This window comes from Myxocyprinus asiaticus, chromosome 9, assembly GCF_019703515.2.
Source record: "Myxocyprinus asiaticus isolate MX2 ecotype Aquarium Trade chromosome 9, UBuf_Myxa_2, whole genome shotgun sequence".
Taxonomy (NCBI): Eukaryota; Metazoa; Chordata; class Actinopteri; order Cypriniformes; family Catostomidae; genus Myxocyprinus; species Myxocyprinus asiaticus.
Genome location: NC_059352.1, coordinates 529,539 through 556,732, shown reverse-complemented (window position 1 = coordinate 556,732; position 27,194 = coordinate 529,539). Strand labels below are relative to the sequence as shown.

Here is a 27,194-nt window from a genome sequence, read left to right as displayed (position 1 = left end):
CTCCACATGCTGTGAGTCTCCGCGGTGTCATGCACAACGAGTCACGTGATAAGATGCGCGGATTGACAGTCTCAGAAGCGGAGGCAACTGAGACTTGTCCTCCACAACCCGGATTGAGGCGAGTAACCGTGCCACCATGAGGACCTACTAAGTAGTGGGAATTGGGCATTCCAAACTGGGAGAAAAGTGGATAATAAATAAATAAATAAATAAATAAATAGACATTTTTTTAAAAATGCACATCTGCTAAAAGTGTCATTTATCAACTCTAAAGCCCTATTGGGATGGGATTCGTTTTAAATGAGGATGTGCTGTAATCAAATATTTCCAGAGCTTGTCCGTGATTTTATTCCTGGGCAAATCGATCATTTCAATCATTTTTCTGGACTTTTTACGGTAAGGTGACCAGATTTCTGAAATGAAAAATGGGGACATTTCAAGTTCAGTGTTCAATAGGTCATTGAAATTCCATGTTACTTATTAAAAAAAAGGGACAAATCAGATTTTATGTATTTTGACCATGCTGAATGTGATGATGTGCTGAACTATGCACTGTAAGAAATTATTTTGGTTAAACTTAAAAAAGTATGTAACCTGGTTGCCTTAAAACATTTGATAATAAAATAAAATAAAGAATAATTTGAATAAAAATGTCTAGCAAACTAATAATTAGTGGAATTAACTTCTTTTTTTTTTTTACATTGTATCAGTGCATTGCCATTTTGCCATTAGTTTACTCAATAAAAACACAGATTCTTATGTTATCTGAACAAATTAGTGAATCTAAGTAGATCTGGCAAAAATATAAAGTTAACAATTCATGGAAATATTTTTTTACGGTCTCAGTGAAATTCAAACACAGAGGTAAAGTTGATCATTTTTAGTGCTCTTCTGTTTCATCTGTGCAGATGACATTGTGGCATAAAAGTGAACTAAACAAACATGTACAAAAATAGCAGCTCAACATCAGTAACCTGATGAACCACTGTTATTAGTAGTAATGATATTTCTGCATTGTAGATGTAGTGGTGTAACAGAAAAACAACAGACTCAACTGTCATGACATGCACACTGCTTGTTCTGTGTAATTGACTCATTCATTGAAAGGGGCGTGTTCAAAATAATAGCAGTGTGAAGTTTAATTAGAGAATTCATTCATTCTGTGAAAAAACAGGTGTCATTAATTGTCCTTTATTAAGGAAGAAGAGAAGCAAATGTTTCACACATAATTATAAAATATATTTCCTTCTGAATTGCTAAGTAAAATGGGCCGTTCCAAACATTGTTCAGAGGAACAACGTAATTTGATTCAAAAGTTGATTGGAGAGGGGAAAACGTATAAAGAAGTGCAGCAAATTATAGGATGCTCAGCTAAAATGATCTCAAATGCTTTAAAAGGGCAACAAAAACCCGAAACACGCGGAAGAAAATGAGCAACTTCTGTTAAAACGGATCGAAGAATAGTCAGAATGGCAAAGATTCAGTCAATCATCTCCTCCAGAAAGATCAAAGATGATCTAAAATTACCTGTAAGTACTGTTACATTCAGAAGACGTTTGATCGAAGCTAAGCTATCAGCAAGAATCCCCTGTAAAGCAGTATTGTTGAAAAAACGGCATGTGCAGAATCGGATAAAATTTTCCAAGGAACACATTGATTGGCCCAAAGAGAAATGGCGTAACATTCTGTGGACTGATGAGAGTAAAACTGTTCTTTTCGGGTCTAGTGGTCATCAACAGTACGTCAGGCGACCCCCGGGTACTGAATTCAAGCCACAGTACTCTGTGAAGACAGTGAAGCATGGTGGTGCAAAAATCATGGTATGGGGATGTTTTTCATTCTATGGTGTTGGGCCTATTTATCATTTACCAAGGATCAGTTTGAATACATCAAAATACTTGAAGAGATTATGTTGCCCTATGCCAAAGAGGAAATGCCCCTGAAATGGGTGTTTCAACAAGAGAACAACCTCAAACACACGAGTAAGTGAGCAACATCTTGGTTCCAGACAAAAAGGATTGAGGTAATAGAGTGGCCAGCTCAGTGTCCTGACCTCAACCCCATTGAAAACTTGTGGGGTGACATTAAAAATTCACAGGAACTGTGGAATGTGGTTCGTTCATCCTGGGCTGAAATACCTGTTTCTAGAAGCCAGAAGTTGGTTGACTTGATGCAACGCAGGTGCGCAGCAGTTATCAAACACAATGGTTATGCAACTAAATATTGAGTTTGAAAAGAAAAATGTCAATACTGCTATTTTTTTGAACAGATTATTATTCCTTTTCTTTGCTTCCTGTAATAGAATAACGCAGACTTGATCAAATTTGTTAATGCTTTGATTTGGAATTGAATGTGTAATGTTTCCACTACATTTGAAATATGGAAATAAAAGCTATTAAAAAATATTTGCACTTTATTCACTTTTATTAACGCACTGCTATTTATTTCAAATCAAATCAAATCACTTTTATTGTCACACAGCCATATACACAAGTGCAATGGTGTGTGAAATTCTTGGGTGCAGTTCCGATCAACATAGCAGTCGTGACAGTGATGAGACATATACCAATTTACAATAACATCAGATTAACACAACACAATTTAAACATCTGATATACACATAATTACACACAACACGATATACAAATAATAACATACAATGTACAGTATACAATACACACAATATAGAATACACATTATACAATAAAAATAGTATATATAGTATATATAAAATGTACAGTAGGTTGTATTGTACTGTATTGACATTCAGGCTGTCGGTTGATAGTCAGTTGTTAAGAGAGACATAATATAATAATAATATAATTTATGACAGTCCGGTGTGAGATATAAGAGTAATAAAGTGCAGTGCTGATGTATTTTGATCATGGGAGATCAAGAGTTCAGAAGTCTGATTGCTTGGGAGAAGAAGCTGTCATGAAGTCGGCTGGTGCGGGTCCTGATGCTGCGATACCGCCTGCCTGATGGTAGCAGTGAGAACAGCCCATGGCTCGGGTGGATGGAGTCTCTGATGATCCTCCGAGCTTTTTTCACACACCGCCTTGTATATATTTCCTGGAGGGAGGGAAGCTCACCTCCGATGATGTGTCTGGCAGTTCGCACCACCCTTTGCAGTGCTTTGCGGTTGTGGGCGGTGCTATTGCCGTACCAGGCGGAGATACAGCCAGTCAGGATGCTCTCTACAGTGCTGGTGTAGAACCGTGTGAGGATGTGGCGGTTCATTCCAAACTTCCTCAGCCGTCTCAGGAAGAAGAGGCGCTGATGAGCCTTCTTCACAAGACTTCAGTGTGGATGGACCATGTGAGTTCCTCAGTGATGTGGACACCCTGGAACTTGAAGCTGCTGACTCTCTCCACTGGTGCTCCATTGTTGGTGATGGGACTGTGTTCTCTGTCTTTTCTTCTGAAGTCCACCACAAGCTCCTTTGTCTTACTGACGTTGAGGGAGAGGTTGTGCTCCTGACACCAGTGTGTCAGAGTGTGCACCTCCTCTCTGTAGGCTGTTTCATCATTGTCAGTGATCAGACCTACCACCGTCATGTCATCAGCCAACTTAATGATGGCATTGGAGCTATGTGTTGCCACACAGTCATGTGTGTACAGGGAATACTGTAGTGGGCTGAGAACACAGCCCTGCGGGGCTCCAGTGTTGAGGGTCAGTGATGAGGAGATGTTGCTGCCTATTCTAACCACCTGGCGTCTGCTTGACAGGAAGTCCAGGATCCAGCTGCACAGTGAGCTGTTTAAGCCCAGAGCCCGGAGTTTCTCATCAAGCTTGGAGGGCACTATGGTGTTGAATGCTGAGCTGTAGTCTACAAACAACATTCTCACATAAGTGTTCCTTTTCTCCAGGTGGGAGAGAGCAGTGTGTATTGTAGATGCAATGGCATCATCAGTGGAGCGGTTGTTGCAGTGAGTCTAGTGATGGAGGCAGCACAGAGCAGATGTAATCTCTGATTACTCTCTCAAAGAATTAGCTGATGATGGGGGTCAGAGCAACAGGACACCAGTCATTTAAGCAAGTGATATTTGAACACAACTGTATAAACAATGAGGAACTATTACAGCACAGGGGTCCTGCCCTTTAAGCATCTTCATCATGTCATGGAATACAGTGAAGAATTTAAACATTTAGCATCTAAAACATATTTTATCATATGACACATATTCAATATTGTATAATAATGATAATAATATAATTATTCTAATACTATTTTACCTAACTGTTTGCGTATCTCATATGGACCTGTTTTCTTAATTACTACCTTTTATTTTGATCAAGTCTTATGTATTATGGTGCTCCTTTTCACTCAGTTGTTTCCCTGCAAGGCGTGATGTAATCTATGCTGTAATGTACTGAATTACTGTACATTTCTTTGCAGATATTTTATTATACATTTTAATTTGTTTTTCCATTTTATTAATGTCATATTCTTATTTTAAATTTATTTTGGGTATATTTTAATACAACAAATGAGTAAATACGTGAGAAGGTGCTTAATTTATTCAGTGTGTGAATATTATTAGTGCGTGATGGAGGGAGAGGGGGTGGTGGGCCGAGAGCGCTGATATACACAACACTGATTAAAGATACAATTATTGATTTTATTTGATCATCTGCAGGGATTAATGTGACTACTATTCACCAGCATGTTATAGTTTGTGCAGGAATTCCCACATTATGAAGGCCAAACTTTCAGGAACGTTTTAAACTGTGCAATACAATCCCAAGCCAGATTCAGAACCTGTTTAAAATACATAACAATATAACTTTACAACATAAACATCTAGTATATGCCTTACTTTGAAGATTATAACAATGATGATAATTGCCTGGTCCAGTTCTTAATGGCAAACTGGCCCGACCATGTAATCAGTGAAGGAAGATGAATGAATTGAAGCTGCTATAGCGAGCCTGCTCTGTTGCTCAAAATAAACAACACATGGTAGGCTTTGCTGCTCGGGATTTCTTACAATGTAATATTTCACTATGAACGCTGTCTTGAACGCTCGGGAAAAACGGGGACATTTCCGGGGACAGCTCCAGTTGGGGACAGGCCACCAAAAACTGGGACTGTCCCCTGAAAACAGGGATGTCTGGTCACCCTATTTTACGGGCTGCATGTTCCCACGCCGGTAAAAATTACAGAGTCTTTTACCTTCTATAAAACAACCAATGAAAACAACCCCTGGTTATACTTATCCCATGCGAATTGATATAAGAGATAGTATTACCCAATCTCCTGTGAGAAAGGAGTTTTCCCAGTACTTTCACACTGTTTTAGGAATGAAAGTGCTTGAGCCTGGCTATCTCAGTGAGTATTGACGCTGACTATCACTGCTGGAGTCGTGAGTTTGAATCCAGGGTCTCTGAGTGACTCCAGCCAGGTCTCCTAAGCAACCAAATTGGTTGCTAGGGAGGGTAGAGTCACATGGGGTAACCTCCTCGTGGTCGTGATTAGTGGTTCTCGCTCTCAATGGGGCGTGTGGTGAGTTGTGTGTGGATCGTGGAGAGTAGCATGAGCATCCACATGCTGTGAGTCTCCGCGGTGTCATGCACAACGAGTCACGTGATAAGATGCACGGATTGACGTTCTCAGAAGCGGAAGCAACTGAGACTTGTCCTCCACCACCCGGAATGAGGTGAGTGACCGCACCACCATGAGGACCTACTAAGTAGTGGGAATTGGGCATTCCAAATTGGGAAAGGAATGAAGGTGCTCCTGGATGATGTTTTTTAACTTGAAGTTCAGTGTGTAGGAGCCAATGCTGGGTATATTACTTCTGAATTATAATCTGGTACTGATTATAAGTTACATGACAATAGAGGTAATCGGTAACTGTAACAGTTCAAGGATGGAGGAGGTGGGAACCGGCTGAACAGTAAACATAAAGTTTTAATGTCAAACTTAACTTAAAACAAACATAAACAAACACACACACATGCAGTGCACCCATGTGCATCTCTCTCTCTCAAACTGGCACCTCCGGCTCATCTTTATCCCCCACAGCTGATTAGCCTGATTCAGGGCCGGCCGTGTGTCCTCACGACCCAGCCACACACTCCTCCTCTTCACACTCCTTCATCGCCCAACTCAGGCATGACACACTCCCTTCCCTTCCTGGAGGGGGGCCATTGCCCTTCCGGCCGTGCCTGCCAGCAGGTCTTCCCCGCCTTTCTTGAGCCCTGGGAGAGACGAGGGGAGGGACAGGGGATAGGGAAAGAGCTAGGCAGAGCGACAGAGAGAGAGGAGAGAGAGAAAAAAACTTGCTCGCCGGTTACCGGATATGCTGTCGCCTGGTCCTCAACTGCTCCTCTGCCCTCTGGCGGATGACAGCTCACCCCTCCCCCAGCGAACAGCAGTGAGTCCTCCGGCCCCTGGAGGATGGAACCACTCCTCCCGTTCTTTGGTGACAGCCACGCCTGCTCCTTTGGTGGACGGCAGTGGCGAGGACTCCATGACAGTGCATCCCTCCTCCCTCCCAGGTTTCGGTACCACTGTAACAGCTCAAGGATGGGCAAGGAGGAGGCAGGAACTGGCTGAACAGTAAACATAAAGTCTGAATGTCAAACTTAACTTAAAACAAACATAAACCAACACACACACATGCAGCACGCTCATGTGTATCTCTCTCTCAAACTGGCACCTCCAGCTCGTCTTTATCCCCCTCCAGGCTGATTAGCCCGATTCAGGGCCGGCTGTATGTCCTCAAGGCCCGGCCCCACCCTTCTCCTCGTCACAGTAATGTAATCTATTGGATTACATGCTTTAGGTTATGTAATATGATTACTTTTGGATTACTTCTGACCTAACTCTTGTTCATTTGATGTCACATGCCTTCAAGTAGGATAGACTTGTTGTATTTTGACATAAACATACAAAGAGAAAGAAAATATATTTCATTATTATTACCAACAAAAAGAAGACTGGAAGACTTACCAAACGCATATCATCATTAGGCTGATTCAGAATAATTTTTTTTTTTAAATCTTTAATTAAAAAAAAAATAATATTGCCGTTGCCTGATTATGTAATCATATTATCCATTTAAAGTAACTCCAGTGTGATTACAAGTATTTTAATGTAATGTAATCTAATTACAAGTACTTTATTTTTGTAATCTGATTATGTAAACCATATTACAAAATCCGCTACTACCCAGCACTAGTGGTAGTAGATATTGTTGACTTTTGTATTACAAATTGCTCGCTATGGTTCTCATTAGTAAGTCGCTTTGCATAAAAGTTTCTGTTAAATGAAACTACTAAACTACTTTATTTAAATGCGGTAGTATCATGAGCCTGAAATTGATTTTCCTTGTATTTTGTGACTAAAAGCCACGAAATTAAATTTTGCTGAGGCTCTGAAAGTGATCTAAAAGTGTTGATGCACGTGTGTCTGTCAGTGGACATTGTCTGATATCAGTCCACCAGGTGAGACCCTCACAGGTCGTTACATCACAGTTCACATCAATGAAAGTAATGAAGTTCATTCATGTCATTCAGTTCTTACGTAAACGCTTGCACTCAAAACATATTTGCTTGTGCGAGTGATAATACCGGCTTTTACAGGCTGTGACACGACAGTTTCTCAATACTAGAAACATGAGCTTCAAAGCTGAGCGTTATCACTCCAGAGCAGAGCATGATGGGTAAATGGGGCATGTTCTCAGGACTTTTGGCCGCTAACCCTCATATAACGTCAGTGCATGCTGTGCACACTAACTAGTGACGCTCAAGTTGTTCTGATGCCAATGAGTGTCACAACAGAAGCCAAAAAATTTGGACTATGTCCATTACTGTAGTAGATCATCTGGATAAAGTGCAATAATGAGGCTTGCTGTGAGGTTTTGACCATGTATGACCAAACAATTTTCAATAATCAGTCAATGAAAAAGGCTTTGTGTGAAAATGTAATCTTGTGAACACAAAATCGGGCACTGGCAAGGGTGCTGATCCACTGAAAAATGGGACACTTATGACTCAATCACCTGCAAAATGATTTCAAGGTCACGTTTTTAAATGCAACTGATATTGATTAACAACATAACTTTATAAATGACTCTGTCATTCAAACGTATAGTATTATTATGAAAGATAAATGACATAAATAAAGGAGTGTATTTTGTAACCTTCTTCTAACTACTCTTATATTTAAAAGATTGTTTCCCTTTCATGGTCATTATGGATGAAAGACATTACAAACAATGTCTCTTTTAAGAGAAAATAAGGCTTTGACCTTATAGTTTTAAACTTGCACTCGTCTTCTAACGACTTGAAGAACTTGAGGAGACCTGATAATGATTCCGGTAAGAGAACATAGTGAGCAACGAGGCTCCCTGTTTTTTACGGTGCATTACGAGAGTTTTTGGGGAGCGAATGTTTCGGTGCACTGGAACGATTTTGTGATTGGAACAGTCCTAGAAATGGCTGACTCCCTGATTAGTGCCCTAACTAGTGAACTAGGGAGCTGATTGAAACACACTCTGATTCTTCCTCACAGAAAATGCACGTTATTAACTCAATCTCTGGGGCATTTTTGGGATGCCACCTTCAATTTTTCACACTCATATTTAAAAGCTCACCCTTCACACATACTGTGGACTAATAGCAAAAAATTGGTCCAATATTTTCAGAAATCCCCCAAATAAAAAAAAGACTTGAATTATTCATAAATAATATTGTATGTGTTAAAATAAAAACTTTTTTTTTGTAAACGTGTAATTCTGGTTCTGTTCTCTCTACCTCACTTTGAAAAGTCTAATTTTATTCCACTAGATGGTAGAAAACACTAGAACAAAAATGTCTGTAGCAAATGTAGGTGGCGCTCTAACGCATTTTAGCCCTCACAGATGTGCTCGTCCATAGACATTCAGTCTAGTGTTATTTCACCCTCATTATTTCATTGAATATCTCGGCCTCTGAGTGGACTAGAAACTCAGTCTAGGTGCCATTAGAAAGCTGAGATGATATAAAACATTTTATCATCAATAGACATCAAAATTATTTTTTTGATGATTTGTTTTACATGCTTTTCCTGCCTGATGGCATATTTTTTCTGGACATCTAAGATATAACATTAGATTATTCAGCCAAGCAATCTCACAGATAAGTAAACAATGGCTCATTTTTTAGAAAACTTCCAAAGGTAAAAGCAAATATAAAGTTTTTAGCTATTTGGGGATTCCAGCAGCAGTTATCGGAGCATAAACGAGACGTTTGTATTTGATGACTTACAGAAATCATATTTCACTTTGTGATTCTTTTGAAAATCTTTCGAACTGTGGTATTAGGACAACAAAATATTCCTGAGAATGAGAGCTTTCATTTAATATATGACTTGTTAATTTATGTGCTATGTGAAGGACTTTTATTTTTATATAAATATTTCTACCCCATTACCTCTAGAGGGCGCTAATTTTCAGCGCAAATATTTTGAGGCCTTATTTTGTGATTTTAAGTAACATAAATGCAGAAGAGAAACGGTTATCTCTGAAAAGTTCAGATTCTAAGCTTTCAAATGATACCTCATATGCGTGACTTATGTAAACAGAGACTTTAATGTTTTAAGCGAAAACTTTTTTTGCGATATAGCGCCCCCCTTTGGACCATAGATTTTAAATTAACATTAAAGCAAAACTGATTTCTAATGAACTCTTGGTTTGAATTTTTGGGCTCAGCACAATTCTGTCTTTCTGTAATTTTAATGTCTTTATTTTGATATATTGTTGTTTTGAGTGTTTAATATTTTGTGAACACATTGTGATGTATTTTCATGTCAAGCAATGACATCTTTACTCAGTGTTTACTCACAGTCTCTGTGCAGATCATGTACAAACACAGAAGACATGATCCGTCTCTGCTGATTAAGAAAGAACTTTAGGAACAATAACATGTTTTTCACTCTCTTATCTTGATTTGTTCCTTCAGCTGCTGTTTAGACATTAAATCACCCGTGTGGCCGATACTACTGTAGCAATATGAACAGAGTAACAGATCGTCCCACATCACACACCACTCACATGTTTACTGACTATGAATGAAACAATCTGTTCCTGCCGCTCTCTGTTGGATAATAGGAGCATTTGCATAATTCAGGGTCTATCCCTCTTATCACACCAATAACTGTTTAACAATGATTTAACAACACAAGTCAAGGTTTATGAGCCGCTGTAGTGTTCAAACTACTTTATAAGACAGATTAACTGACTCATTTTGGTTGCCTTATCAGGAATGTACTCATTTTGATCTATTTACTTTGAAGTAATATGTATATATATATATATATATATAAATTCAGCTTCATATTTTTTTAGAGAAGTTCTATGAAACGCCTCTGTATAGGTTGTAAGTACATTGCGTGCACAATTATTAGGCAAGTGAATATTCTGATCTTATCATTATTTCCATGCACATTTTCCAACTCCAAACCATATAAACTTGAATGCTTATTGGGTTCAATCATTTTCAGGTGGTATGTATTTGTGTAATGAGGGAGGGTGTGGTGAAAGTGACTAACACCTTATATCAAGGTGTGCATAATTATTAGGCAGCTTCATTACCTCAGGTAAAATGGGCCAAGAAAGAGATTTAACTGACACTGAAAAGTGAAATATTGTAAAATGCCTTTCAGACGGATGCAACACTCTTAGCTAAACTATTGAGGTGTGACCACCGGACAATCAAACGTTTTGTTGCAAATAGTCAACTGGGGCGCAGAAAAGGTGCAAATTAACTGCAAAAGACTTGAGAAGAATTAAACGTGAAGCTATCAGGAACCCATTATCCTCCAATGCTACCATATTCCAGAACGGCAACCTACCTGGAGTGTCCAGAAGTACAAGGTGTCAAGTGCTCAGAGACATGGCCAAGGTCAAGAAGGCTGAAACACGACCACCACTGAATATATTCACAAGTTGAAGCGTCAAGATTGGGCAAGAAATACATGAAGACATGAAGGTTTTATGGACAGATGAAATGAGAGTGACTCTTGATGGACCAGATGGATGGGCCCGTGGTTGGATCACTAATGGACACTGGGCACCACTTCGAGTCAGGTGCCAGCAAGGTGGAGGAGGGGTACTGGTATGGGCTGCTATCATTAAGGATGAGGTAGTTGGACCTTTTCGAGTTGAAGATGGACTGAAACTCAACTCTCAAACCTACTGCCAGTTTCTGGAAAGTACTTTCTTCAAGCAGTGGTACAGGAAGAAGTCCTCAGCATTTATGCAGGACAATGCTCCATCACATGTATCCAAGTACTCCACTGCTCGGCTAGCCAGCAAGGGCCTCAAAGATGCCCAAATAATGACTTGGCCCCCTTCCTCACCTGACTTAAATCCTACTGAGAACTTGTGGGCCCTTCTCAAATGTGAAGGAAGACAATACACCTCTTTGAACAGCATTTGGGAGGCTGTGGTTGCTGCTTCAGTGAAAGTTGATGGTGAACAGATCAAGAAACTGACAGACTCCATGGATGGAAGGCTCATGGCAGTTATTGAAAAGAAGGGTGGCTATATTGGTCACTGAATATTTTTGAAAGGCCAAAACTGTTATTTAATTGTCATTTTGTGTTACTTATTTGTTGCACCTACTCTAAAAATTGAGAATAAACAATTGAGCTGGGAGAAATTATTTTTGTAATTTAGTTGCCTAATAATTGTGCACACTTATATATTCCCCTGAGAAAGACAAAACTCACTTTTACTTTGTTAAACATTCAGGTTTGAGGTTCAATATCATTTTGGATTGACTGAGAGCATTGTGTTTGTTCAACAATAAAATGAATCCTGAGGAAAACAGTTTGCCTAATAATTGTGCACGCAGTGTAGTAAATTTAGACACCTTACTAAAGCTATTAAACATGCTGGATTGTGCTTGTAAATTAAAATGTTCTTTTTAATTATTCTATAATTTAGGGTACATTCAATGTCCATTGATGATAATTATATCTGCAAAAACATTCAATTCTTAAAATGATTTTAAAAGCATTACTGCACATATGGCAGAAGAGACAAAAGAACCGTTAATTATGTGTGTTACTTGAAGTGTAGCATTTAATCAGTGTCTGTAATGTCATGCAGTTTGTCCGTAACATAGTTGACAAACTCACTAGAGGAAACATCCTTTCCCTTATAATATCAAAAAGATGTTTAATGCTTAATCTTTGCAAATAGTAGATATGTTACATTGAAGAAATATATTAACTTAAACCAATTATAGAATGAGTCCCATGTAATAATGTATAACCAATATATACTGTCACACTGTCCCATCGGCAGCTACTGCTGTTACATACAGTGTAATAAATGTTACATTGTAGATCATACAGAGCACATAATGATACATTGTAAGCTACAGTCATTTTCACTGAGAATACTGTATAGTGGCGTTGTTGAAAGTTGTGTATCAGTAATAATTAGCAGATGTGTTCTTATGTAAAGTATCTTACAGAACATTGACGTCAGACCACTGGAGAGAGAGAGAGAGAGAGAGAGAGAGAGAGAGAGAGAGAGAGAGAGAGAGAGTTTAACCTGATGAAGTGTGTTGCTCAAACGCTCAGATAGCAGAACTCAGTAATTCTCCATTAAAGAACTAGTTTAAACCGGCAACATTTGGATTAGGCCAAATCTTTAACACTAAACTACCACAAACCCTTCAGGAGAACATACAGGGACATCTTTATGCCTGAGCTACTTTTTAAATCTTATTTGATCTATTATCAGTTTTGGTTATTGTTCATAATGTCTAGCTCATTCTGCATTAGAAATAAATGATTACTTGGACCTTTCACCAAAGCAAAGTAAGATTTACTGTAACAATTGACTCACTAGTCTAAAGATGGCATACAACTCTCATTGTACAGAAGACTGAGGCAGATTAACATTCTGCCTAATATCTCTTTTTGTGTTCCGCAGGAGAAAGAAAAACATACAGGTTTGGAATGACATGAGAGTGAGTAAATGATGACAGAACTTTCATTTTTGGGTGAACTTATCCCTTTAAAACAATCACTGACAATGCAAAACATTTGTCAATACATGTTTAGACTTTCTAGAGATCCATGTGTGCATTATGCGGCACCTGTCAGCATGTGTCAGAAGTTTGTGTATTCTCATTACTGACACAGGAAGAGCAGATAATCATTGTAACAGTTCTGAATCACAGTACACTGATAACCTTTGATTTCTGAGTGGTCATGTTTCATGTAAAAGCTGTGATGGTCTTTGTCCTCCTGACTCTTCAACTATAAAGTGGAAATGAAGTGATAGTGAATGAAAAGCCGACAGCTTCTCAGAAGTGAACAGACACAGTGGAGGAACTAAAAGCCAAATATTACAGGCCTCAGAAGTACCAAACAACAACTAACAAAAAGAGTATAATATACTGGCCACAGTACAGTTTTCTCAGAGTAGGTACTTATATAAGACATTATGGGCTCAGATAACACACACAATCTATATCATGATACTTTGTTATAAATAATGACCAGTCACTAAATCTTGAGATAAGGGACAAAACATGTTTTGAGTTTTTATTTTTTAACCTCATTCCTCCCCTGTACCTCAGACATTTTTTGGAGTTGTGCCCACACCTCTTTAGTATTCTTCAATCTCTCTCTTATAAATAGTATAAAACACAATTTAGATATATATATATATATATATATATATATATTATAATCTTTGCATGAAATTTCAGTGTGGAAGTAATGAATCCTGTTCTATATTTGTCCTGATTTGTTGCATTTTCTCTGATATATGAAAAATAAAACATACTAATATATTTTATTCTATTATTTTCTAATTGTTTTGAAAATATTTTGAAAATTTGACAATATTTGGGCATTTTGTAGATCCATTTTTGATATTAGTGCCAGGTCTCTAAAGACCAGAGTATGTAAGAGTGTTTGGTGAAATTTCCATGCATTTAAGGGTTAATAATAAATTAATTTGAAATGGATATATTTGTAGACAAGGTCTCAGCTAACGAACCATGTAAGGGAACAGGTTTTTATAATTATATTATATTATATTATATTATATTATATTGTATTTTTTATATTATATTATATTATATTTTATTTTTATATTATATTATATTATATTTCATTATATTGTATTTTTTATATTATATTATATTATATTATTTTATATTATATTATATTATATTATATTGTATTTTTATATTATATTATATTATATTATATTATATTATATTGTATTGTATTTTTATATTATATTATATTATTTTATATTATATTATATTATTTTATATTGTATTTTTATATTATATTATATTATATTAATTTATATTATATTATATTGACATTTTTTCACTTCATAACTTACATCTTACTGTAATTTCTGTGAACTCCATCAGACAAACTTAAAAGCATACTATTTTAATTTAATCCATCCAACAAGAGTGTAAAGTCTTTAATTATCTAATAATGGTGTTCTGTTATAACTGACCATGACATTGTCTGATTTATTCAGGATTATTAAATCATCTGACGGATTTGACGCAAAGTGAGGACACAATTTTGATTTGCACAGATTTTTGTCAGATGTTTTATGGAAAATGTCATTTAAATTTGACTTTGTTTTGTTTGATATCTTTCAGATTCCTACCTTTCATTTGATATTTATATTTATTAATTTGTAGCATTTTTAAACACTTTGACTGGCAGTTTAAAATTGTGACCTCTTGCTGAGGACAGGTTAAGTTACATGTGCTTCCAATAGAGCATTCTAATGAAATTATTTAAAAATGTATGTAATAGGGGTCTGGGTATCTCAGCGAGTATTGACGCTGACTATCACACCTGGAGTCGCGAGTTCGAATCCAGGGTGTGCTGAGTGACTCCAGCCAGGTCTCCTAAGCAACCAAATTGGCCCGGTTGCTAGGGAGGGTAGAGTCACATGGGGTAACCTCCTCGTGGTCGTGATTAGTGGTTCTCGCTCTCAATGTGGCGTGTGGTAAGTTGTGTGTGGATTGCGGAGCGTCCACATGCTGTGAGTCTCCATGGTGTCATGCACAACGAGTCACGTGATAAGATGCACGGATTGACAGTCTCAGAAGCGGAGGCAACTGAGACTTGTCCTCCACCACCCGGACTGAGGTGAGTAACCGCGCCACCACGAGGACTTAGAGCACACTGGGAATTGGGCATTCCAAATTGAGAAAAGGTGATCAAATAAATAAATAAATAAATAAATAATAAATGCCCTGAGTATACACATATCATTTAGATTGAACTTTTTCAGTATTTTTATTACTATGAATTTCTTGATTTTTAACATAAAGAGGACTTTTGTATGTAGGACATGTTTTGTCCCTTATCTCAGTAATCAGTGTGGTACTGATTGCCATTTTCATGGACCATAGTACTGTTTTAAAAAAATAAAAACATACTAATACCATGGCACTATTTGTCAGTGACTTTTAATTTTATGGTATAAAGCGTTTCTGATTTTGTAGACCATATTCACAGTAGAACCATCTTTGAATTTTGGCGGGAATTAAAATGAGGCTGTGATTGATAGACCTGTTTCTTCAATGACATGCACTGTATAAATCTATCAAAAATCTCCTATATCACATCTCATTTTCAACAACTCATGTTGTCTTGAGTTTAATGTCTACTGAAGTTTATTGGAAATATGTTTTTAATATGTTTCATCAGGGAAATGATTCAGACATATTAAACACATCTATTGCTCACAGACTCGTTGCCATTCTCATCAAAAACTAAAGATGGTACTGCTGTAAATAAGGAGTATTATATTGAGTAAAAGAGCCTAAACAGAGATCTTCTAGAACCTCCACGCTTTTACCATAGAACGTAACGGTCATGTCTAGAAGATAACCCCCAGTTAACACCTCGCACCTAAAACATTTAATGGTCACACACTGATTTTTGTGCTTATTTAGAGTCCTACAGAAACCCTACACCTACCCCTACCCCTAAACTTAACCCCAACCTTAACCCTACCATTAAATCTAACCCTAAACCTAACCTTAGTAACTAACTAATCCTAACCCTAACACCTAACTGTCGCAAAATCAGCGGCAGCATCGCTTATAAAACAGCAATTTTATCGTAGTAAACTCCACACATAGTTCATTCAAACAGGATTGTTTTGTGTAAAACATGTTGAAGATTGGCGGACAGGTGGTTAATTCATTAAGTGATGAAATGTTTCCTCACAAAAGCAGTTTAATCAGCACACTGAAGCATCTCCTCCATTGACATCATTGCTCTGGCCTAAATCTATTTTGTTGACGTCGAGCGCCACCTGGTGTTTAAATCACTCCTACACATGTACAAAGATAGTACAAACATAAATTCATTACTGCATGAGGGCCTAAACATATTTGACCAGTCTGAATACTTCATTATTATTTTTAGCAATTTATTAATGTATAAATGCACCAGAGATCGAGTGAGAGGTTTCACTTTATTTCACTACAGAATCAGACTTTCAAAACAACAATAACAATTAATATTTACATGTCAATATGAACCTTTAAAACTAAACACACAGAAGAGAGACCCGATTAAACTTAGTGGCTATTAAAAGCAGTCACTGTCTAATTTTGTTTACAGCTTGTCTGTTGCTAACTGCTGATAAATGGGTTATTATTATAATAAGTGTTTTCATGATATCAGACTTTCCTTCGGCAAAAACTGTGAAAGTGTGAAATTGTGTGTGTTAGTGAACTAAAGACAACAAATATATAACGACATATTAATTTTCATGACTGAGTGAACGTGTAAAATCTGTGGTGATCTGTGTGAGTTCTGAGGGGTGACAGAAACAGAGAGGAAGTTTATGTAATAACACATGTTATAAACAATCAAGGACAAAAACCGAAGGTGTTCATTAAGGATGCAAGTAAGGTCTTCTTGTCATTGTACAATAGAATTGTTTTTGTCATTCACAAGGTGTTGCATCAAAGTAAATAGAAATTAAGGATAAAATCTGAAGTTAAACAGAAGTATAAAAAAGAAGTGGAATGAGCAGTATGTAAGGTTTAAATTAAGTAAATATGTAAATGTATAGTAATATGTTAAGATACTTAGAAAAGAAAAATCAGTTATAGGTAGTATGGATAGAGTAGGATATAGGATTTTTAAATAATAATTACAAAGTACAAAATTACACTGATGAATATACAGAATACATTCAAAAAATACCCTATATATAATACGATTATAAGGCATTACAATAACTCCTGATTGCACAGCAGCCCAGTAGATGTCAGTATACACATTGTATGAAGAACTCTTGTTTATAAAGCAACATCTTAAGAAGCAACAAAACTCAGATCTTCTCAAAGCCTCCAGTGCCATCTGAGGAGGTGCAACTGTCAGCGTTTGCTCTTCTTCATCTTCACCTCCAGAGTTTAAACATACTGGAGTTTTGATTGATATTCAGCACCATCAGGAACATCATATAATGTTGCTGTAATGGTGTTGATTTGTTTCATGTCATTCCAGGATTGTGCAAAAATAGCAGAATCTGTTCAGAAGTGTGTGCTGACGCTGTCTACAGTTTACTTTTGGGTACCAAAGAGTCAAGATGAGATAGTGTTGTTTATTTGTACTGAACTGGACAATTCTATGGATTTAATTAGGGATGCACCGATATGAAAATCTTTGGTCGATACCAATTTTAACAAAAAACTATAGGCCAATACCGATATTTTGCCACTTACCTTATTTTGTCATCAAATCACTGTTGTACTTTGGAATTATACTTTACAAATGTACAAAGAGGTACAAAAGCTTTTTCACTGTTCTAACAATAAATAATTACCATTGAACATTGGATCTGTTGAACACATGACAGGCTAACATTTTAAAGAACCACGATGAAAGATAAATAGAAAAAAATAACTAAATATGATAACAAGGTTATTTTGTAGCCTACTTCTAAAACATTTTTGCACAACCATTTTACATGTTTGTACTGTATATAATAGAACATTACAAATTCATACTATGGGCCTTATTGTAAGCGCACAAGCACTAAGTGCAGGGCAATGCGTTAACTGCATAAGCACAGTCAGTGGGCACGGCCATGAACTATTGGTATTTCTGTGCAAGCGTGCGCTAAGTGTAGGCGCAAGTGGGTCTGGCGAAATCACTCACGAAAGGTGCTAATCGGGTCAATGGAGGTTCTTCTCCAGTACCATCGCTGTCCTATTATATAGTCCATTCCCTCAGGCACCAACGATTTAAACAAAGACAGCACATTCATAAGAAGTAGTATAAATGGACTGTATGCAGTGAATTAGAAGAATAAAAATAAGGATTTACATTATTTTGTGTGTGTTTGTTAAATGGGACATGATCCTTTTATATGCATGGAAATGTGTTTCAGGATATGGAGGTATGCTCCGTTAAATTACAGAGAATGTAAGTATAATTAATCATTTTCATCTGCTGACACATAAATCATGGCTAGTATTAACAGTGATTGTATCGGCACGCACTTCACTTCTTCTGGTCGACACTGATTTTGAAAATAAATTCAGTTATTGAAACACGAAAAAATCAAACCAAATATATTTCTAAATTCAAATTACACTTCAAACAAAATGAAAATACAATCAAAATAACAAAGTTGTCATGTATTCCCTGTTTTTGTCTAGACTTTTATGTTGAAATTCTTGTTTAGTTCCCCGTTCCTGTTTCCTGTGTTAGTTTTGTAGTCCTTTGTAGTTTTATTTCATGATTGGTTCACCCTGATTGTTTCCCCAAGTGTTCCTCCTTCCCTGATTATTTCCCCAGGTGTTCCTTGTTTTCCCTTGTGTATTTAAGCCCATGTTTCCCCCGTTTCTTTGTCAGTCTTCGCATGTATTGTTTGATGCTCTGTGCTTGGTTCCCTGTGTTTTATTTTCTTATATGAGTTTCTTTGTTTATCTTTGTGTTATTAAAGCTGCATTTAGATCCTCATTCCTCGCCTGCCTCGTCGCAGAAAGACTGACCAAAAATGGATCTAGCAGCTGTCAGAATTCTGCTCCTTAAGCAAGGGGACCATCCAGTTGAGGACCACGTCCGTGAATTTTTAGAGCTAGTGAATTTAGTGCACTATCTAGACCGCTCTCTGGTGGTTTTCTTCTGGACCGGTCTGAATAGTGCACTAAAGGAACTAATGCCTCCGGCTGATCCTCACTGGACACTCTACGAATATGTGGAGAAGGCTCTGGAACTTTGCGGTTCCCTTTACACAGTGGATTATGGTGGGAACCCCGGGCCAAAACCTGCATCTTCGGCTCCCTTGTCCAAGCCTTCCACGGCTCCTTGCTCCAAGCCAGCGCCCACGCCTGCCACAGCCAATGAGCCAGCACCCACGCCTGAGTCTGCTCCACGCCATGTCACGGCCACGCCTGAGTCTGCTCCACGCCATGTCACGGCCACGCCTGAGTCTGCTCCACGCCATGTCACGGCCACGCCTGAGTCTGCTCCACGCCATGTCACAGCCACGCCTGTCTGCTCCACGCCATGTCACAGCCACGTCTGAGTCTGCTCAACGGCAGGTCACAGTCAAGCCTTCCTCGACTCCTTGCTCCAAGCCTCCCGCGGCCCCTGTCTCGAAGCCTTCCATGGCTCCTGTCTCCAAGTTGAATGATCTGCCACTGATGTCAATGCGTAGGGCCATGAAGACCCTACCTCACAAATTGTCAGCGCCCACGCCTGCCACGGCCACCAACAAGCCAGCGCCCACGCCTGCCACAGCCACCAACGAGCCAGCGCCCTCGCCTGCCATGGCCACCAACAAGCCAGTGCCCACGCCTGCCACGGCCAACGAGCTGGAAGCCTCGTCCATCCCAGAGCCAGCGTTGCCAGCCTCGTCCATCCCAGAGCCAGCGTTGCCAGCCTCGTCCATCCCAGAGGAGGAGAAGAAAGGCTTCTCTTCCCAAGTCTCTTCCCATGTACACGACCACAGAGGTCATTTCCCAGTCTCTGCCCACGACCACGGAGATCATTCCCAAGTCTCCGCCCATGCCTACGACCACAGAGGTTTTTCCCGAGTCTCCGCCCATGCCCACGACCACAGAGGTTGTTCCCGAGTCTCCGCCCATGCCCACGACCACAGAGGTTGTTCCCGAGTCTCCGCCCATGCCCACGACCACAGAGGTTGTTCCCGAGTCTCCGCCCATGCCCACGACCACAGAGGTCGTTCCCGAGTCTTCGCCCATGCCCACGACCACAGAGGTCATTCCCGAGTCTCCGCCCATGCCCACGATCACAGAGGTCGTTCCCAAGTCTCTTCCTGTGTACACGACCACGGAGGTATTTCCAAGTCTCTGCCCATGTTCATGACCGCGGAGGTCATTCCCGAGTCTCTGCCCATGCCCACAACTACAGAGGTCATTTCCCAAGTCTCTTCCCGTGTACACGACCACGGAGGTCGTTTCTCAGTCTCTACCCATGTTCACGACCACAGAGGTCCTTCCCGAGTCTCTGCCAGTGTTCATGACCACAGAGGTCGTTCCTGAGTCTCTGCTCATGCTCACGACCACAGAGGTCGTTCCCGAGTCTCTGCCCATGCTCACGACCACATTATTTGATGTTCTGTGCTTTCAGATTTCGACATGAACTTTATTACCACCTACTGCTGAATTTGGACTGCATTTTGGAGTAAAGAGGTGGTATTGAAGCGTCTTAGTGCAACGACCAAATTCTTAGGAAAATAGATTTGCGGCACTTCATTTACATACAATACATCCACAGTAGCGCAAACACTCCCAACCATGCCCAGTTGTGCTGGCAGGAAAATTGCTCTTAGAATTAGCGCTCTAACAAAAATTGGATAAGATCTTGTGCATCGTCATAGCGCGTTGCGCTGCGCTTGCGACTCACAAAAATAGAGCCCTTGGGCAATTCCACGGAAATGTCAACCACATCACGGAAAAAAAACTTTTAAATAAAGGAACAAAAACCCCTTTTAATTTCTGTATTATTAGTAGTATAATGGATAATGCCATCCAGACTGCTAGAGGGCGCCGCTTGCTCACGCTGACTGAAGCTCATTAAGGTTTAGTAATCACACAAGGCAGTACTGTATTGCGATTTCTATCTTAATTCAATTAATCGTGCACCATGAATGGATATCATACCGAAGTCTCAAAATTCAAAATTCAAAGTCTTCTACATATTGTGGCTATTATTATTTCTGGATTGTGCATTTGAATTCACAGAGTTTCTACAACGTGTGTTATTGGTTAATTATAAATAAACCATAATTTTTCATAGATTATTCATTATAATCGATATGCCGATAGTTTTAATTTGGTCAATAATTGGCCGATACATCGGTGCATCCCTAGATTTAATATCCAGTCCAGTAATCTTCCCCCAAATGGGAAACACCATTTTAAAAGAACACTTTCAGGAAAACTCCTTTAAAGCCAATGTTTTAGAGACGTGAAGTGTGTAGAAGTCAAAAGGTCATGTATTTATACACTGTATTTGTTATTGGTTAAAGTGTTCTAGATTTGGTTGTTTGTACATTCCTGCTTTGTTTTGTGAGTTGACTTTTGTTCAGTGTTGCACAATAAACAGCAGTTTTACATTTGTAGACTGTCTTTATTTGGTAATTTGTCTATTATTAAAGTTGTCTGGTGACCCTGTCGTGAACGGTTAGTGTGAACTCAACTGATATGAAAATAAATAATGCCAATATTCTGTTTTATGAAGGAATTACACTACAGAAGGCCGTTCGAGACGCCACCGCTGAGGTGTTGGAAGGACTAGTTCAGCTGTTGGACATTATTCACTCTTCTCCTTTACAGAGGTAACAAACATCTCTGCACTAAAGAGTTCATGTGTTTTAGTGAAGTTTAATGGTTCATTCATGAGTTTTCCTGAAGTTTATCACAGGAGCAGCTAACATCCACTGGAGGGGTTTGAGCGGCATGTGACCACTTTGATCAGCTTTCGAAAGGTTAGGGGGGTAACTAATATACTTGAAACAGAAAGATTTGGAAAGCTTTGCCATTTTTGATAATTTGCTATGTATGAAGATCTGCACATGAAGTTCTTAGCAGAAGGTTTAACCCTTTAAGCTCTGAAGGTGTTTTTAAAGATTTCCTGTTTCAGTATAACTCGACAAAAGAAAGTTTTTAGTATCATTGTAAAGAACAATTTGCAAAACATTTTTAATGATATATAGATTATGATTCATTCTGAGACTCTCAGCCTAAGAAACTGCTGGGGAAAAAAATTGAGCCAAAAATTAACTTTTTTTCTTATTTTTCTTAATTTTGTGTTGATACGACAAAGCAATGAAAAGTAATTACATTACAAAAATAATTTATCATAGTGTCCAAAAGTCCCTCCAAACAAATAAAACATAACAATTGTACATAAGAACTAATTACACATGTAAACACAATAATGACTAAAGGTTTGCATAGCATGCAGACATGATTTTAGTAATGAGGTTTCACAGAATGAGTTTCATTCTGTGTCATTTGAGTCATCATTGAGTCTGTGTCATGTATTTGGCGCCATCTCCTGGTGGTCATATGTAACATTGTGCTTCATGTGGATTATCTAATGATCTATGCATCTGATTATCTTGTGTGTGGGCTTGTTTGAAAAATAATCACATTCTCTAAGTAACAGTATGTGATATTTTATGTTCCATTTATTTTTCGTGAAGTTATAAGCAAAAACGGCTCAAATAAGCAACACCAACATAATTGTCAAAGACATATACTTAGCTATTACTCGCTATATTTTTGTCTGTGAGTAAAACAAATAGACTGGTTGTATTCTACTCTTTGATAACTTTCCAACAACATATGATAAATGGCTATTTGATGAGATTAAAGTTTTAACTGACTGCAATAATTTGTACAGTGCAACTTTTTTATGAATTATTCAAAAAGAACACTTCTGATTTGTCAACAAATTTTAAAGCACTTGTTTAGTTTTGGTCATAATGTCTACATGCATTGGAAAGTAGAGCATCTAAACTTTCAAACGATACCTATTATGTGTTGGTCAAGACTGTAGTTATTAATATTTAGACAATTATATTTATTTCTCGCAGGCCCAATCCAAGGTTAAAGGGTTAAACAGATTGAACTGATTTTGATGATGTGTTTTGTTTTGTGTTACAAATAACACACCAAGGTTCTGATCAAGTGTATTTTACTGAAGCGATTTGATTCTGATCTGTCATTGATTTATTCCTCACAGATAACCGCAGTGCTGTATTACGAGTCGTGACATCATATGTCGGTTTGGTGAAAGATGCACTGGAAGAAATGGAGCAGGTCTGGAGAATCTGTTTCTAATGAATCAGGATGTAAAGTCTTCATTATTTTAGTAGTTTAAAACACTGATTGTTCACATGGTCTTCATTAATATGGGCAGTTAATATGACACAGTTTTGAGCAGATTGTATGTTGCATGTGAAAAAAAATCACTTCCTGTGTCATGCCTTCTCTTTGAAGGCTCTGGCTGAGGCTCAGGACCAGTTTGGAGACATCTTAGATGATGACGATGATGATGAAATGGTTTCCTGTGGTAACCAGGACATGTACTAGTCGCAGTCGGACCGTCAGCTCATCTCTCAGCGTGAGGGTCTGATGACAGCAACCGCCGTGTGTTTGCGCAAACTCTCATCAGCAATCATAAACAAAGGGAAAGAGGAAACGGAAGAGAATATCACACAGTTAGACGACCTGGCAGATGCAGCGAAAGAAATCAGCCCAAGGTGTGTTTTTGAGAGTGTTCATGAACTTTCACACACTGTTGCTTTAAAATTGCGCCACACCAAACAGCCATGTACCAATATCCAAGATCAACCTTTCCTCCTGAGGGGTCAACAGTTGTGTGTTTGTTTTGTGTGTGTTTGCGGTGTTGATGATCTCACTCTCAGTCTGTACCCACCTGTAGATCACTCTGTAGTGGAACTAGTAGTAAGCTCTCACACATCATTTCATGATTACATCACATCATGAATATTAGACGTGTTCGGACTGGAACCCCTCGCCTGGTTAAATCACAACATTACTGACATCGCCGGATGCTTTCATGTGTCATTTTAGGAGTGCCAGTACAGTATGAAAGATTAAATCATCTCTGTTTCCTAGTAACGACCCAAATGTCTCAAGAGTTGAAAAAATGGTTAACACGTAGTATCAGTCAGAAATTTGGACACACCTATTCTGTGCATTTTAGAATCATGAAGTCATCAGAACTATGAAATAAAACAAATGGAAGGATGAGAATTATTTAGTGACCAGAAATGTTAAACAAATCGAGAGTTGTGTAGCCCTGAATTATATTTGTATACAAGTGTTCAAGCTTTTAAGCCTTTAGATTTAAAGGTTTTTAAGAAAATGAAAAATAGGTATGGGAATCTAAAACTAGATCTTGTTTAAAAAAAATACTGGAACCGTATGATTTTCATGACTTTCGGTTCCGTGACTGAACTGAACTACACGACTTACAGTCGGCGTCCTGCGACTCACAGTCCATTTATTCCGTCGTGCAGGTGCGAACACTTTAGGATTGTAGTGTATCAACTACAAGACCATTCGTCCCCAACTGAGACCATGTGTACACCTGATATTAAGCAGAGTTTTGGGAGGGGGGCCTGGGTATCTCAGCGAGTATTGACGCTGACTACCACCCTTGGAGTTGTGAGTTTGAATCCGGGGTGTGCTGAGTGACTCCAGTCAGGTCTCCTAAGCAACCAAATTGGACAGGTTGCTAGGGAGGGTAGAGTCACATGGGGTAACCTCCTCGTGGTCATGATTAGTGGTTCTCGCTCTCAGTGGGGCGTGTGGTAAGTTGGTAAGGAGAGTAGCATGAGTCTCCACATGCTGTGAGTCTCCACCGTGTCATGCACAATGAGTCACGTGATAAGATGCGCGGATTGACGGTCTCAGAAGCGGAGGCGACTGAGATTCGTCCTCCGCCACCCGGATTGAGGTGAGTAACCGCGCCACCACGAGGACCTAGTAAGTAGTGGGAATTGGGCATTCCAAATTGGGAGAAGAGAGGAGTTTTGGGTGATCCGATCACAAATGTTACACGTTACACCTGGTTGTCTCTTTGAACATTTGTGTTCGTATTTCAAGGAGAGAGTCTCTGATTTCATGAGGACATTCATCAATCATTACATCTGTGTTTTACTTGATAATAAAGCATAAAAAGTAAAAGACGAGAAAGAAAAACCGGGGCACAGTTTCTCTTAATATTCCCAAATGTGATGTTTAGAGCAGAATTGGGAGTTATTTTAGTGCTGTAACTGTAATTGAGCTTCTAATGTGTGTGCTGCTCATTTCTGTGTCCCTATTGTACATGTTCATACATTCGCTTTTTTACATTTCAGATCGTATGCTTATTTCCCTTTTAAATCCGCACATAACCGGTGAAAAACCGGCCGTTACAGCTGTCTTTAGCATCATCCCGTTTCAAACGGCTCGCCAAAGATGCTTTTTAAAGTGAGGATAACGAATTCATTCATAAACTCACGCAGTTTATTCGTGAAAACCATTTTTATGCTTATTGGCACCATTTGCAAAGGAAAAAAATAATAAAACAGCTGATAATAATAAAAACAGTGAGTAGAGAGATGTGGGTGAGGTTTTATTGTTTTTATTTATTATTTTTGCCACCTGCTACCCAACACCTGCCCTCCTCTTGTGTTCTCTCTATATTTCATTAGCTGTGGCTCATTGTCGGGACAGTGTTCACACCTGACGACGTCTAGATATCAAGCCGTTTTGAAAACTGTCGTAGCGTCTGCGACTCGTCTTGGCCTGTCGCTGGAGTGCACATACAACAAGACCGTTCGTCGTGAGATCCGAGACTTCTCGTCGCAGACCAGTCGCCGACTCAAAACATCAAAGGAGACGAGCTGGAGTCGTGTAGTGAACACTAGGCTTTAAAGGTTCTCACACATCCAGATTTCTGCCAGTGTGGGCTGAACACTGAACTAAAATACTCTGACAGTGTTTCACTAAATCTACAGCGTAAAACACAACATGCTCAGTGTGTTCCCAAACAAATGACTCTTATGAACAGGTTCTTTTTAGTGAATCAAAAACACTTCTGCATCAGTCAGAGCGGCTACTGAATGAATCTTATACTGATGAACAAGTTCTGAATGTCCAACTCAAAATGAAATAAGAACTGTTAAACTCTCATAATCACAGAAGTACAACATAATAATAATAAACTGTCTCTGGAACTGTTACTGTGTTTATTTAATGTTGTACTTCAGACCTGTGAGATTCAATCAGGGAAGTGCAGTTACTGACTGTTGTTCATATGACAATGTGCAGTTTTGATGTAATCAGTGCAATTTTATAAATAAATGAATGAAATATGGTATCACATTTATTGTTTAGATTTTTTTATTTAGTGTATATAGTTGAACAAATCTTCTTCAAAAGTCCTGAAAGAATCCTAAATTCCTAATGATTCCCATCCCTAATGAAAAACATTTAGTGGATCCATCTTTTGACTGGTTCTGTGTGTGTTTAAGGTATGTGTGTGACATAGTTTCCAGTGTGATTCATGTTGATGTTAATGGAATTATTAATGGTGTTTTATTCTTTCATCACTGTAGGTGTGTAAACTGTCATGTGCGTTGAAGAAAGTGCCGGAGATCATGAGGTAAGAGAGATTTATTTTGGTTTATTCTGCCTGAACATGATTTCTGACTGAAGTTCAGTCACTCCGGTGAAAGTGAAAGATTATTATGATTAGTCTCTGTCAGCACACCTAATCTCTTGCTTTCTTCACTGTCTCACACACAGCATCATTTGTTCCCACATTGTTTAGTTTTGCCAGTCACACCCTCTGAGAGGTCACGTACCCTCCTCATTTCTCTTCTTAGGTGGTGTTGTGTGTGGAGGCTGATGTGTCATGGGTGGAGTGAAGTGCATCACAACCTGGAGAAGATCAAATCATAGTGGCTGATTGCACAAGAATCTCTCACATGTGCATTGTGTTTAATTTTTTTTTTATTTAATTATCACACATTATACAATTTGCACATATACAGTGAAACTCTTTTTTTCCACAGCCAAGCTGGGGTCAGAGTGCAGGGTCAGCCATGACATGGTGCCCCTAGAGCAGATAGGGTCAAGGGCCTTGCTCAAGGGCCCAACAGTGGCATCTTGGCTGTGCT

General features: G+C 38.7%; 1 protein-coding gene across 1 annotated transcript; it reads left to right on the top strand.

Annotated features, from left to right (window-relative positions):
* The first annotated feature begins 7,623 nt into the window (after positions 1 to 7,623).
* ccndbp1 (cyclin D-type binding-protein 1) lies at positions 7,624 to 26,976 on the top strand. The gene is given in 10 exon segments (XM_051707285.1): positions 7,624 to 7,670; positions 17,325 to 17,385; positions 17,525 to 17,603; positions 21,731 to 21,830; positions 21,907 to 21,980; positions 23,243 to 23,319; positions 23,500 to 23,761; positions 23,906 to 23,967; positions 26,631 to 26,677; positions 26,901 to 26,976. Coding segments are annotated over 10 exon segments (885 nt in total).
* Positions 26,977 to 27,194: the final 218 nt, after the last annotated feature.